The sequence below is a fragment of the Anolis carolinensis genome, chromosome 2 (assembly GCF_035594765.1).
Source record: "Anolis carolinensis isolate JA03-04 chromosome 2, rAnoCar3.1.pri, whole genome shotgun sequence".
Taxonomy (NCBI): domain Eukaryota; kingdom Metazoa; phylum Chordata; class Lepidosauria; order Squamata; family Dactyloidae; genus Anolis; species Anolis carolinensis.
The window spans coordinates 195,159,197-195,174,083 of NC_085842.1; the positions used below are offsets into that span (position 1 = coordinate 195,159,197).

General features: G+C 42.4%; 1 protein-coding gene across 4 annotated transcripts in view; it reads right to left on the bottom strand.

The window, feature by feature from the left end:
* Positions 1-391: 391 nt before the first annotated feature.
* The window catches only part of raver1 (ribonucleoprotein, PTB binding 1), a 44,937-nt gene continuing 30,441 nt past the window's right edge, over positions 392-14,887 (bottom strand). For 3 of the 4 annotated variants that reach the window (XM_062971476.1, XM_062971475.1, XM_062971478.1), the window contains 7 exons: positions 12,691-12,923; positions 11,797-11,890; positions 6,871-7,001; positions 6,279-6,356; positions 4,544-4,669; positions 2,129-2,212; positions 392-2,011 (listed from right to left, as the gene is read on the bottom strand). In XM_062971476.1, the coding sequence (XP_062827546.1) occupies positions 1,865-2,011; positions 2,129-2,212; positions 4,544-4,669; positions 6,279-6,356; positions 6,871-7,001; positions 11,797-11,890; positions 12,691-12,923 (893 nt within the window). In that variant the 3' untranslated portion in view covers positions 392-1,864. The remainder of the gene's footprint in view (positions 2,012-2,128; positions 2,213-4,543; positions 4,670-6,278; positions 6,357-6,870; positions 7,002-11,796; positions 11,891-12,690; positions 12,924-14,887) is intronic. The other variant, XM_062971477.1, reaches the window with a different exon arrangement.

Sequence of the window (14,887 nt, forward strand, 5' to 3'; positions counted from 1 at the left end):
CTGTTTGGCCGTACTCTAGCAGCATTTTCTCCTGACATCTGGCCTGCATCTGTGGCTGGCATCTTCAAAGGATCCCTTGAAGCTCCTCTGAAGTGGCCACCCACACACAGGCCAAACATCAGGAGAAAATGCTGTTAGAACACAGCCATTCAACTCGGAAACCACACAACACTCCAGTGATTCCAGCCATGAAAGCCTTCAAGCAATACAAGTTCAGGGTTTTTGTAGCTCAACATCTACAGTCAGTTTCCATGTGATGTGTGTAATGTGCAGCTTTTCAATATGCCACATGATTGAATGGAGCATTTGTGCCACACATCCGCTTCCCTTGCTGATTATTCTGAAATGTCAAATTCCCTTTTTACAGAGTAATAAAGAAGCCAGGGAAAGATTTGATATAAATATAGCTTTACTTTGGAAAATTGGTATCCAGTTGCCGAGAGATTTCAAACCCCGTGGCAAATACAGCAAACCAGCCAGTATCTACAATAGAAACACCATAGCATGTTTATAAAACAGATAAGGTATCATAAGCAGAAGTAGAAATTCCCCACGAGAAGGCCACAGACCCTAATTCTGTCTCAAGTAACTTACTAAACCTGGCCCACCGAGGTAGCTAAACCTGTATCCAGGTCAAGAGCTGTATAGGTGGGATAAAGTTGTGCTTTCCATATTCCTCAGCAGCCAGCATAAGAAACAGAAACATTCATAAGTTAAGATTGGAGGTTGAAAAAGCCAGTTCAATGGAACTAGCATTAAGTTCTTAGCTTTGCTCAAGCACCGGCATAGCTTCAAAGCTGGGTGCTGTCAGAAAGTCAAATCAGGACTTCTGTTGCTATTAAGACGCAGAATTGCTGCACAAGACTCTTAAGTCACTCCAGAAACCAATACCCAAAGATTGTCCCAGCCATAGAAGTTTGGCCTGAAAGCTATCAGACTACAGGATCAGCATTAAGACAACTGTCAAAAATAGAAACACACTCAAGAAAATAAAATCATTTGCACCCAAAGGAGGAATTGGCCTAGACCAAAATATGCACATCACACATAGGAAAGCAAGAGATTAAAATAAACCCACACACGTTATCCAAGATCACATGGATGCATACCAAGATGATCTCATACACCTAAACTAGTTAAAAGGGAAGTAACAAAAAGCAAGGAAAAATAAACAGGTAGTTTACATGTTGTAATTACCAAAATACGTCGAACGGACTTAACGTTTTTAAAAAACAAAACAAAAAGAAAAAAAAACTAGACTGCAAGAGGCAGAGACTTTAAACTAGGTCTGGGGGGGTCCTGGAGTTTGATAACACTGAGATGCTGCATTGAACTAGACCTGTTTGTCCATGTGATGCATGGATCTTCTGATGTCCCTTCCTTCCTCTTAGCAACACACTCTGCCACACTGCAGCACATCCAGAGGCACGTGTGTAATTCAGATACATTCATTTGCTAGAAGCAGTTTTAAGGCAGGGAGCTTGTGTCCTCACAGAAAAGATATGCTGCAATCAGAAAAGACAATAGGAAAGAGCTCATGTGGAGAAAATGTATTCGGTTTCATTTTGGTCCAGCTGACTGAGAGACAGCAGGGGAAGATCTGCAGTTTGGCAATGCTTCTCATGACCGCCCAAATAGCCTCCACCAGGAAGGAGGGGCATTTGCTCCAGAAAAGCTCCAAAGAGCCATCTTCAGTGTTCCAGGTTGTGCTTGTAGCTGACCCCAAGCCAAGTCCTTTACATAAGAAACTTATTTTTTTAAAAGGTCACCCTAAAACATAACATTAAAAACATTTTTACAAAAATTGTACACATTTGGAAAAGCTGTGGAGTAGAGCTGGAAAAGGACTTCCCTCGGGGATGGATTAAAATATTCTCTTTCGCTTCAGGTAGGAGTCTGCGTAGTGTCCCCCCAGGCCCTGAGAATGCTGGCCAACATAGCTGCCTTCTGGGCTGGGTTCTGGGGATGGGAGCAGGTGAGAAAAGGCCCGCTTCTGGCCACCAACTGGTGTCTGAAAAAAAGAAAGGAAGGGTGGGGTGAGGGGAAGAGAGGCCGTACTAAGAGAATGATGAAAAAAATGTGGAAGTGTCACAGGTTGCAGAAATCCTTTTTGTTTGCACCATCTCACCTTTGAGAAGGTCCCCTGGGAGTGACTGGCTGGCCCTAGCCCCAGGATGCTTTCTCCTGAACCTACAGGTGGCATCCCAACTGCCTGGAAGAGAAGGACAGAGCAGAACCAGCATTACATTTAACAGCAGCCTTCTCTAACACACTTCTGTAGTATCTGGGGCACTCCTATGTGGTGCTACTCTGAGGCAGAATCTCTACAATCTTACAGAGATACCAAGGGGAATTTTGACTATAAAGAGACAAAACTACACAAGTAAATTGGAATAGCTAATTATTACACAGTCCTTGTCATTAGAGTCAACTAAACTGTGCAGGTGTTAGATCTGTACTTGGGTGTTATAATGGAAGAGGGCCAATACATTGAAGGTGCATCTTAATAATAAGGAGGCTCTGTGGAGTAATCGTTCTGAGGTCCAGGAATTGGCCAAACAGTTTATCCTGGATTAGGGTTGCAATCCTGAAGGAGCAGGTGCATAGCTTGAAAATACTTATAAATTCATCCCTGTCCCTGAAGGTCCAGTTTGATTCTGTGGCTTAGAATACTTGACACTATGTGTTGTCGAAGGCTTTCATGGCCAGGATCACAGGGTTGTTGTATGTTTTCCTGGCTGTATGGCCATGTTCTAGAAGTATTCTCTCCTGACGTTTTGCCCACCTCTATGGCAGGCATCCTCAGAGGTTGTGAGGTATGGAGAAACTAAGCAAGGAAGGTTTATATATATCTGTGGGAAGAGTTCTTCCCTCACCCTGGACTTCCCACAGATATATATAAACCTTCCTTGCTTAGTTTCTCCATACCTCACAACCTCTGAGGATGCCTGCCATAGATGTGGGCGAAACATCAGGAGAGAATACTTCAAGAAAATGGCCATACAGCCCGGAAAACATACAACAACCACTTGACACTATGTTTAACTGGTACACCAACTACAGCGTCTCCCTGAGATAACCCAGTTATAGTTATCACAGGTCCGGCTGGTGGGGACAAGGGAGAGGGCCTTCTCTGTGGTGGCCCCTTGGCTATGGAACTCCCTCCCTAGGGAGATTAGTCTGGCCCCAACCCTGTCTGCCTTTATTAAATGGCTTAAAACATGGTTCTTCCACTGTGCTTTTGAATAAGCATAGACACTACAGACTCCTTGACAGACATGCTGTTATCTTGCACTTTATCTCTTGTCCCACTCCATCCCATCCCTAACTCTACTCTAGGAAACCATGGAACACTTGTCTAGGCACTTTATTAAACAGTCTAGCTTATTATGCACTTTGTTCTGACCCCTCCCCCCCATTTTATCCTTTGGTGGTGCAATTGTTTTATAACTTTGTATCTTGCCTTTATGGTTTTACTTGTATAATTGTGCTTGAATGTTTTATTTTGATTATTATACTGTTATTGTTGTTTTATTGCTTTGCTTTATATTTTAACTTGTTTACACCTTGTTTTCCTTTGGGCTTGGCTCGATGTTAGCCGCCCTGAGTCCCTTGAGGGAGATGGTGGCAGGATACAAAAATAAAGTATTATTATTATTATCATCATCATTATTAATAGGTAAAGGTAAAGGTTTTCCCCTGACGTTAAGTCCAGTCGTGACCGACTCTGGGGGTTGGTGCTCATCTCCATTTCTAAGCCGAAGAGCCAGCGTTGGAGTTAACAGCGGGCGCACATTCCGCTCCCGGGATTTGAACCTGGCACCTTTGATCTGTAAGTTTAGCAGCTCAGCACTTTAACACACTCTGCCACTAGGGGCATTATTATTATTAGTGAAGGTAAAGGTTTCCCCTGACGTTAAGTCCAGTCATGTCTGACTTTGGGGGTTGATGCTCATCTTCATTTCTAAGCCGAAGAGCCAGCGTTGTCCGTAGACACCTCCAAGGTCATGTGGCCGGCATGACTGCATGGAGCGCCCTTACCTTCCTGCCAGAGCGGTACCTATTAATCTACTCACAGTGGCATGTTTTCGAACTGCTAGGTTGGCAGAAGCTGGAACTAACAGCAGCCGCTTATGCCGCTCCCGGGGTTTGAACCTGGGACCTTTCGGTCTGCAAGTTTAGCAGCTCAGTGCCTTAACACACTTCGCCACTGGGGCTCCTTATTATCATATTATTATTACTGTTGTTGTTTATTATTATTATTATTATTATTATTATTATTATTATTATTATTATTAGTAAATTCCGAGTCAGATTATGGCGGTCATAAAACTCAAATCTATAGTATGGAAGACAGCAGTCATAGAGAACCAACTGAATTTGACCATATCAGGGAGTAATTCTACATGACAGCAGATGATACCATGAAGCAAGGAAGAGGAAGAAGCATGAGTGACTACAATAAACATCCAAACATGTCCTGAGGGGATTCCTGATATAAAGAACTAGTCAACCTTGCAACAATACCAGCAGGCAAACCTACCTTGTTCAGGTGGCTCTGTCTGAGTCCAGCCTGAAGACCACTTGTGAAATAGGAGGTTGGGGATCCTGAGTAAAATGGAGGCAGGGGTGCCGCCAAGTTGTTTCGGTCAAACCCAAGTGACGGTACCTGAAAAAGAAGCAGGAATTGCACCAACTGCTTATAAAGCTAATCTCTTGCACATCTCTACTATATAAGCATGTAGACAGATACCTAATGATGGGGGAGTAGATCCAATCCTACACGCCATGTACATTCTTATATAAATCAACCTCATGTTTAAGTCAAGGGCAGATTTTGGGACTCGTGGACAAGTCGGGGGGGGGGGTGTCTGCTTCAGGTGAAGCACCAAAAACATTATGTGTCTGCTTTTGGCTGCTTCAGGTGAAGTAAAGTGCTGGCAGCCATTTTAATAGGGGCTTATTGCATAAGCCTTGTGCAGCAAACAGAGAGACTGGAAAGTCTCACAAGGCCTATTCAGTAAAAGCAAATATGAAACATTTATGTAAGATTAGATTTCACTTAATAAACTATGGTTTACATCCAATTATTAGTCCCAACTAGAGCATAGCAACTAAATTCATGCAAATTATGTATGTATGACTCATCAAGTTTACACTGATTCAGTGAGTCTATTGTGGTTAGAATACCTAGACCAGATCTTTCTAAATGGATGTGTTGAGACACATCCATGCAGTAGTTCTCAACCTATGGGTCCCCAGATGTTTTAGCCTTCAACTCCCAGAAACAGCTGGTAAACTGGCTGGGATTTCTGGGAGTTGTAGGCCAAAACACTTGGGGACCCACAGGTTGAGAAGCACTGCATTAGGGTGTCTACTGCAATGTGTATGCATGTCACTCAAACATAACAGAATGACAAAAATCTTGAAAATGTATGCTATTATCTTACAAATCATATATTTTTAAAAATATAAATGAAAAGTTTTCATGAGATGTGATGTATCTCCATATATTTCATTACTACAATTTATATACATCTCCATATATTTTATAAGGGGTCGGTTTAGCCTCTGTTTGGCTAGTAAAACCAAATTACTGTATTGTGAAATGATGCAGAATTCAAATATGTATCACTAACATGGAAAGTTTGGAAATCTCTGGGCTAGCCTGAGGCCTAAATGTTGTTATGTTTGTGTGGCAAGCTTCTATTGTAATGATATAATATTTACAATAGGAGTGGCATCTGCATCAAGAGTGTGACCAATTTCCTCCCTGTACTCTTCCAGCAGGCTGTTTAGACATATCTAAATGGAATAGAAGTAATGACATGAAAATTCACTAATTGTTTCAGAGTTTTTGGGGGGTGGGGATAAATCTCCCTGAAAAGCCATGTGTTCATTGCAGATTTGAATAGTTTGGAGTTGGTTTGTGGGCTAAATATTGGGAGCGGGAGGAGGTTGCTTTATTGCACTTTAGTGAGGATCTATTGTTATAAAAATATCTGTGTGGGACTGTAGTCTTTCCACTCCTGATTTACAGCTTGGTACATATAAGGAGTAAATTGTGTGTTACTATTTTCTGAATATAAAAGATGCTGATGGACTACAATTCCCATCACCACTTACTGATGGGATGCTAGGAAAAATAGTCAACATCTGAGGGACCCATCCTGCTTGGCTATCTCTAGTGTAGAAACAAGAAATGGAAAACCTCTCTGCAATACTTTACAGTCCAGCCTGTCCTAGCAGGTGAAGAAATTTAATAAAAGGGGGTTTACCTTCTGCTTGCTGTGTGCAAATCCACCTAATTGAGGTCCCGTATCTCGGGCCTGGGGATACATGCGTGATCCCAAGTCCTTTGATAGAAAAGAGAAACACACAATATCTTTGAATTTGGGGCCAAACATACTAAAAAAATATTCCACACATCAGTTTTCATGTTATTTGAACTTCTATGGCCATCAACAAAACCCTAAAAATAGTGTGTACAGTAAGCTCTTGGTATCCTTTGGGGTTTGGTTCTGGTATCACAGGTGGATACCAACATCCGTGGATGTTCAAGTCCCATTATATACAATGGAATATTAAAATGTTGTGCCTTATATAAAACAAAAATCAACATTTGCTTTGGTGATTTTAAAAAAAAAATATCACAAACTGTGACTGGTATAATCTGTGGATATGGAGGGCCAACTGCAGAGGAATCTTGATACTACTTCCCTGGCAGTAATATGATCTTACTCCTAGGATAAGCATGAACAGCACCCGTGCTTTATTGTGTTTGTGTGTATGTATATATATACATACATACATATATATATATATATATACATACAGAGCTGCAGTTGCAAAATAGTCTACAGTACTCACCGCCTGGTACTCAAATACACAGTTGTCTCCAGTCAGCCCGGGTGAGGATAACGCAGGGTCAGATATGGAGGCCTGAGGAATTCTGGGATTGGAAACATTGCCAAGTACGCTGAATGCTTTATTGGCCCCACCTGCAAAGGCAGAGGTGATCATTAACAAGCAGAATATACGGTAGTTAAAAGTACCAAAGGTATGCTAGTTCCAGGGAGACAAAAAACATCATCATTATTTAACCACATGACACATACAGCTGCAAAAAGAAACAGTTTCTCCACTTGAAGTTAGATATGATGATAGAATAGAATCATAGAAACATAGAATAGTAGAGTTGGAAGAGACCTCATGGGCAATCCAGTCCAACCCCCTGCCAAGAAGCAGGAAATCGCATTCAAAGCACCCCCGACAGATGGCCATCCAGCCTCTGTTTAAAAGCCCCCAAGGAAGGAGCCTCCACCACAGTCTTGGGGAGAGAGTTCCACTGCCGAACAGCTCTCACAGTCATGAAGTTCTTCCTAATGTTCAGGTGGAATCTCCTTTCCTGTAGTTTGAAGCCATTGTTCCGCCTCCTAGTCTCCAGGGCAGCAGAAAACAAGCTTGCTCCCTCCTCCCTATGACTTCCCCTCACATATTTGTACAATGGCTATCATGTCTCTTCTTAGCCTTCTCTTCTGCAGGCTAACATGCCCAGCTCTTTAAGCCTCTCCTCATAGGGCTTGTTCTCCAGACCTTTGATCATTTTAGTTGACCTCCTTTGGACACATTCCAGCTTCTCAACATCTCCCTTCAACTGCGGGGCCCAGAATTGGACACAGTATTCCAGGTGTGGTCTGACCAAGGCAGAATAGAGGGGGAGCAGGACTTCCCTGGATCTAGATGCTATACCCCTATTGAGACAGGCCAAAATCCCAGTGGCTTTCTTAGCAGCCGCATCACATTGCTGGCTCATGTTTAACTTTTTGTCCACAAGGACTCCAAGATCCTTTTCACATGTACTGCTGTCTAGCCAGGCGTCCCCCATTCTGTATCTTTGATTTCCATTTTTTCTGCCAAACTGAAGTATCTTGCATTTATCCCTGTTGAACTTCATTTTGTTAGTTTCGGCCCATCTCTCTAGTCTGTCAAGATCGTTTTGAATTCTGCTCCTTTCTTCTGGAGTGTTAGCTATCCCTCCCAGTATGGTGTCGTCTGCAAACTTGATGATCGTGCCTTCTAACCCTTCGTCTAAGTCGTTAATAAAGATGTTAAACAGAATCGGGCCCAGGACGGAACCCTGTGGCGCTCCACTCATGACTTCTTTCCAAGCTGAAGACGACGCATTGGTGAGCACCCTTTGGGTCCGTTTGCTTAGCCAATTACAGATCCACCTAACCGTAGTTTTGTCTAGCCCACATTTTACTAGTTTGTTTGTCAGAAGGTCGTGAGGGACTTTATCGAAGGCCTTACTGAAATCTAGGTACGCTACATCCACGGCATTCCCTGTATCGACCCAACTCGTAACTCTATCGAAAAAAGAGATCAGATTAGTCTGGCATGACTTGTTTTTGGTAAATCCGTGTTGGCTATTAGCAATGACTGCATTTGTTTCTAAGTGTTTGCAGACAACTTCCTTAATGATCTTTTCCAGAATCTTGCCTGGTATCGATGTGAGGCTGACTGGACGGTAATTGTTTGGGTCGTTCTTTTTTCCCTTCTTGAAGATAGGGACCACATTTGCCCTCCTCCAATCTTCTGGGACTTCTCCCATTCTCCAAGAACTCTCAAATATGATTGCCAGTGGTTCTGAAATAACTTCAGCTAGTTCCTTCAGTACTCTTGGATGTAGTTGATCTGGCCCTGGTGACTTGAATTCATTTAGAGTGGCCAGGTGTTCCTGGACAACTTGTTTCCCTATTTGGGGTCGGATTTCCCCCAATCCTTCGTCCATTCCATGTTGCTGAGGTTGAAGATGGCTTTCTTTTTGTGAGAAGACCGAGGCAAAGAAGGCATTAAGCAGTTCTGCCTTTTCCCTGTCCCCTGTGGCCATCACCCCCATCTTCTCCTCGCAGAGGCCCTATCGCCTCCTTGTTCTTCCTTTTCCTACCAACGTAAGCAAAAAAGCCTTTTTTGTTGTTTTTAATGTCCCTGGCAAGCCTGAGCTCATTTTGCGCTTTAGCCTTGCAAACATTTTCCCTACAGGAGTTGGCTATATGTTTGAATTCTTCTTTGGTGATTTCTCCCCTTTTCCACTTCTTGTGCATGTCTCTTTTGAGTCTTAGCCCAGTTAGAAGTTATTTGGACATCCATTCTGGCTTCTTTGCTTGTCATATTTTTTCTTTGTTGGCACTGTTTGCATTTGCGCCTTGAGTATTTCACTTTTAAAAAACTCCCATCCATCCTTAACTCCCTTGTCTTTTAATATTGGTGTCCATGGAATGCCGCTCAGTATTTCCTTCATTTTTTGGAAGTCAGCTCTCTTAAAGTCCAGAATGCGTGTTTGACTAGTCTTAGTTTCAGTCTTCCTTTGTATGGCAAACTGCAGGAGCACATGGTCACTTGCCCCTAAGGATCCGATGACTTCTACTGTATTGATCAGGTCTTCCACATTTGTTAAGATTAGATCAAGAGTTGCTGGTCCCCTTGTTGCCTCTTCTACCTTCTGGACCATAAAAATGTCTGCAAGGCAAGTGAGGAACTGTGCTCTTAGCCACGTTTGTTTTCCAGCAGATATCAGGATAGTTGAAGTCGCCTATGACTACTATATCTCTTCTTTGTGCCTGTTTGGTCAGCTGCTGACAGAAGGTTTCATCAAGTTCTTCATCCTGGTTTGGAGGTCTGTAGTAGACACCCACGACGAGATCTTTTTGAGTCCCGGTTCCCTTGATTCTTATCCAGATGCTTTCAAGCTGGTTTCCCGGATTACAGTCTTGCATTTTTTCTGCAACGTAACTGTTTTTGACATATAAAGCTACTCCCCCTCCTCTCCCCTTTGTTCTATTTCTGTGAAAGAGGTTATAGCCCTCAATGGCTACATTCCAGTGATGGGAGTCATCCCACCAGGTTTCAGTGATGCCTATGACGTTGTACATGTGGAGCTGTGCTAAAAGTTGGGAGTTCGTCTTGCTTATTTCCCATGCTCTGTGCATTAGTGTAAAGACATGTAAGCCCCTGTGACCTTCCCCCGAGCTGTTTATTTGGGATTATGGTGCTCCCGGTACTTGGTCCTTGCTGTGTTTGTGCAGCCCTTCGTTTAGCCTTTTGGCGGTTTTCTGTGGTCATGGGTAATATAATGTTTGCCAGGCTGTTGTTCCCCTCCCCCAGTGGATCTAGTTTAAAGTGCGCCTGATGAGGTTTGTGAGTCTGTGTGCAAAAAGATGTTTTCCTACTTGTGTGAGATGCACCCCATCACTTGCCAGTAGGCCATCCTTGTAGAGCCGTGTCCTACAACAGGGAGGAGGGATGAAAAGATCACATGTACATTATACAGTTTTAGCTTTGTTCCCAGAGCTCAAAAATCATTTGTGATCTTTTGAAAAGTATGCCTAGCGGTGTCATTGGTTCCTACATGAATCAACATAAGATGGGGAGGGTGATGGGGCTTTAGAAGCCTGCTGAGCCTCTGAGTGATATGGTGTATTTTTGCCCCCGGGAGGCAGCATATTTCTCGAGCCATCCCATCCAGTCTGGAAATGATGGCTTCCGTTCCTCTAAGGAGGGAGTCACCTACTACCAAGACCTGTTTCCTTTGAGGATTGACAGGGTCCGTTTTGTGCAAGACAGTGTGTATGTCCCCTGAAGAGTGTTCCTGTTGAAGTGAATCATGTAGGTGTAAAGTGTTGTCCTCCTCCTCAACATCCCCAGTGCATTCATCAATGACAATCCATTGATATGTGTCCGAGAGCCCATCACTCTCCCAAGGAGTCATACATTTGTTCAGGTTTTGTTACCCCAACTTTGCCCCTCTAATACCGCCAGCTGACTGGGACAGTGGCACAGAAGAGAGGGGAACCAAAACAGGACAGTGAAGTAACAACAATGACACCTAGCCAGAATGTCAGGAATATTTAAGCAGGTGCAACCTACTGTCAAATACCACTTACATTTGAATTTAGAAATGCATCTAACAGTACATCCCAGTAAATTCAACAAAGCCTGCTTTAGAGTGAATATGTTCAGGCTTGGAGTCTTAAAATATTGAAGTTGTACTATTGTCAAGCTTTACAGAAAGATAAAAACAGTGGAATGGAAAAAGAAACCAGAGTTTCATGTTCCCTTAAACTGCTGCTTTACACACATCACTGCATGCATATATTTCTCCTTTGTAATTCACACAACCAAAACTTTCCTTCATAGAGCTGTCAAAACATGGGAAATGAGTCATATTAATTCATTTGCTAGAAGCCACCCCCTCCACAGGAAGAAAAAAAAACACAGATGGCTATCGCTCTATACCCATTATCTTGCCAAAAGAAGGGAAGTGGCCCTGAAATGCAATCCCTCCTCCCACAGATTCATGTGTTAAAACATACTGTGAAAAGAAAAAGTGAATTGCCTCTCCCAAAAGCTCCAGAGACAGCAAATAATCTTTTAAATTGCATCCATTCAGTAGAGCTAAACTTACTTTTTTCAAAACCAGAAATGAACTTTTCCTTGATATTTTTGGCAGTGTGGACAGAAAATTGGCTCCTAAATCCACAAGATGCCAATGATTATGCTAAAGGATAATGTTAAAATAATCCTTAGGGAGTTGTGAAACATTGGGTTTTGTGGCCCACTCCTTTTGCCAAAAATGTAGACAGACAAACTACTAACTAAAATTCCTGAAGGGGAAAAAAGGCACAGCAAGTGATACAAAATTCAAAATGTTGTTGAGCAGTGTTTACTATTCTGGAATCCACATGATCAAGAAATCTAACCCTACTCCTGTTTTCTCTACCCCAATCACCTCACCTCCAAGTTTGCCTGTAGGAAGAAGAGTATGCAAATTTAAGTAGGGATTCAGTGGAATTTTGAAGTCCTTTGGTGGTTCTCCTAGTAGAGAAACCTGTAAGAGAAGTAAGAGTGAGCAGCAATTTCTACCATGCCAATTTCCAATTAAAGGGCTGTCTGTACCCAAAGGCATAAATACCCTAAAAACACTAGATATTGTAAAATCTTGAAGGGTAAGCACAGTCTGCTCTAGTTAGTACTTGGAAGAGAGACCACCAATTAATTACGTGCTTGTCTAAGAAAACCCTTGAAATTCATGAGGTCACCATAAGTCCAGAGGAGACTTGAGGGCACATGTGCATGCACCAACTAAGTTACAACATGGCAATTACACTATTTTTAAAAAGAAAAGGCTGCCAAAAAGAGGTAAAAGGAGAAGAGATAATGTAAATAGTAAACAAGAACAAAATAAGTGGTCACATATTCCAAAGTGAGATTACAGATGGATGGTGGGATGAGTGATCTCATGGCTTCAAAGACTAGCATGCTGTAGGAAGCTCTACATATTTCTGGCTCTAATTATATAAGTTCTTATTCAGTCATCATATGGGGGAAGCTATCATTTTATTTCCAGTGTGCTAGAGACTAGTATAATATATGTGCCTATTATCTACAATTATTTCTTTCTTGCTTGGAAAATTTCCAGGTGAAAGCTATTATTTAATATAAACATCAGTGGACTAAAGTTTTACTTCATTCCTTGAAAGAGTAATATAGTTACAACCCCCGACCCCCCCACCAAAGAAACACACAGCTGTATCCCTGACAATGACACAATGATGGGTTTTGTGTTCTTGTGAGACCACAAGCTTGGTACTTGGCTTCACACAGAACTGCAGTCATGTCTCCACTTACCCCAGATGAGGGAGGCCCATTTTCTGTCTGCTTTTGTTTCTGAAGCCCACTGATTACAGATCCCAGAATAGAGGTGGTGAGGCCTTGCAGGCCAGGTGGGGTCTGTGTTCCTACCACAGAATTATCCCTCTCCATTCCCAATGATCCCAGATAGGGTGGCAAGGGCAAGTTTCCTGAGGGCAAGATGGGAGATTTAACAGGTCCTGTGGCCATATCAGCAGGTAGAGTGCCTCCTAAGGGAAAAACAAGCAAGAATCACTTCCTAACTCAAGGCTGGTACATGGCATCTCCAGTTTTTGAACTGAAAAAAAAATCTTCCAAGTCCTCTCAGAGCAAGGAGAGCCATTTTGCTATATCCTTTGCCCTGTCCTAGATGTAGTCTGTTTTAAAAAACAAATCTGCACACCTAAAAGGCCGGAAACATGAAATTGCTTCCATCCCCCCTAGATGTCATCTGAGGTTCAGCAAGTGCCCATAGACCACTGGAGGTTTTTTCTACATAATCCATAATCAGTTTAAAAGCCAAATGTCAACAAACCAATATTTTTTTCATTTTGGCTAAAAACAGAGTTCAAGAAAGATATTTATGGATTTCAACTCCAAAGTCCCCCTAAGGTACATGTCCATTTGTAGTTCAAAATGTGCAATTTTCCCAAGCTTTGGTCAAAAATTTCCAGAAAGATATGACAAAGACACGCTTTTGCCTACTTGCCTTCTGCTACAAAGGAAATTAAACCCCCCCTTGCTACTAGCCAATTGAATAATACAAGAGGTTGGCTAAAGAAGGTCAGAGTGATCCTTTGGTTCCTCTGCCAGTCAGCCATGCTGCTCTGCTATCTACATAGGAGATGAAGTTACCCTTCTCTATATCCCAGATGGAAATAAAATGGACTGGTTACCAAAGAATGAATTTGCAGTGAACTCCCTATGGTTAAAGGAGATGGAAGTTCTTCCTGTGCATGCAACACAAACACTTAGTGAATTGTCAGAGGCAGCAGTCCATGTCTCCTCTGACAACTTGCTACATGACTAGCCTGCAAAGTGTTTTTACTACAAAAAAAAACTCACATAAGGAGGGCAGGGAAATGGAAAACAGCTTATCTGTCCGAACGTGTCTCCCGCTATGACCCACCTCGAAGCTTAAGATCGTCGGATGAGGCCCTGCTCGCGGTCCCGTCAGCCTCACAGGTGCGGCTGGCGGGGACGAGAGACAGGGCCTTTTCAGTAGTGGCTCCCCGCCTATGGAACGCCCTCCCCATTGAAATCAGGCAGGCTCCCTCCCTCCTATCCTTCCGTAGGAAGGTAAAAACTTGGTTGTGGGGCCAGGCTTTCGAATAAGAATCAGCAGCATTAATTACTATTATGTATGCTGGAACTCAATTGACAGACCCAGTCTATTAAACTTGTACACGCCTATCTATATTTTATAAATGCATTTTATGAATGTTTATGTAAGTTAATTTTTAACTGATTTATAGTGTATTGTACTGTTTTTATATGTCTGTTTTATTGTAAGCCGCCCTGAGTCCCCTGTTGGGTGAGAAGGGCGGGATATAAATATTGTAATAAATAATAATAAATAAATAAAACAGAACAATCTGCCTGTGCTTATACCAGTATTTCCTATCAACAGACAAATACAGCTTTATGCAAGCTAATAATCCTGGGGGCTTCTAATTATTTTAAAGCAAGCGACGGAACTACTGATAGTCCAGGGCTACCTGCCCACTCTCTTCCACTTTGGAGGTCAATGGGCCACTCCCAGCCTTTTAAAAAGGAAATTATAGGAAAGTTACTTCTAGTTCAGATTAAAGGCTATTTTGACCCATAAAAAGGCTCTGCTATCCTCACTGTCTTAAAATTCCCAACTATGCCCCTGAATAAAAACAACAAGATAAACCATTTATGTACAACACACTTTCTGTCCAATGTCAGAATATAAAATGTATACAAATCAGAGACAAAGACAATAAAACATAGCACTATTAATATATAGAAAGCCCCAAACTCCCACCAGTTGTGCCCCATCCCAGGCTTCTGGGGGACATAATTTTTTAGTGTAGAATGTCGATGGGAGGGAGCAATAGGGGCCCTTGTGTAATGCACTTGGCCCACAGGGCACACACTTTACAACACTGTTTTAAATGATCATACTGGAACCTAACCTTTCTGCGCCACCAATCATTTCAAGTCCCCA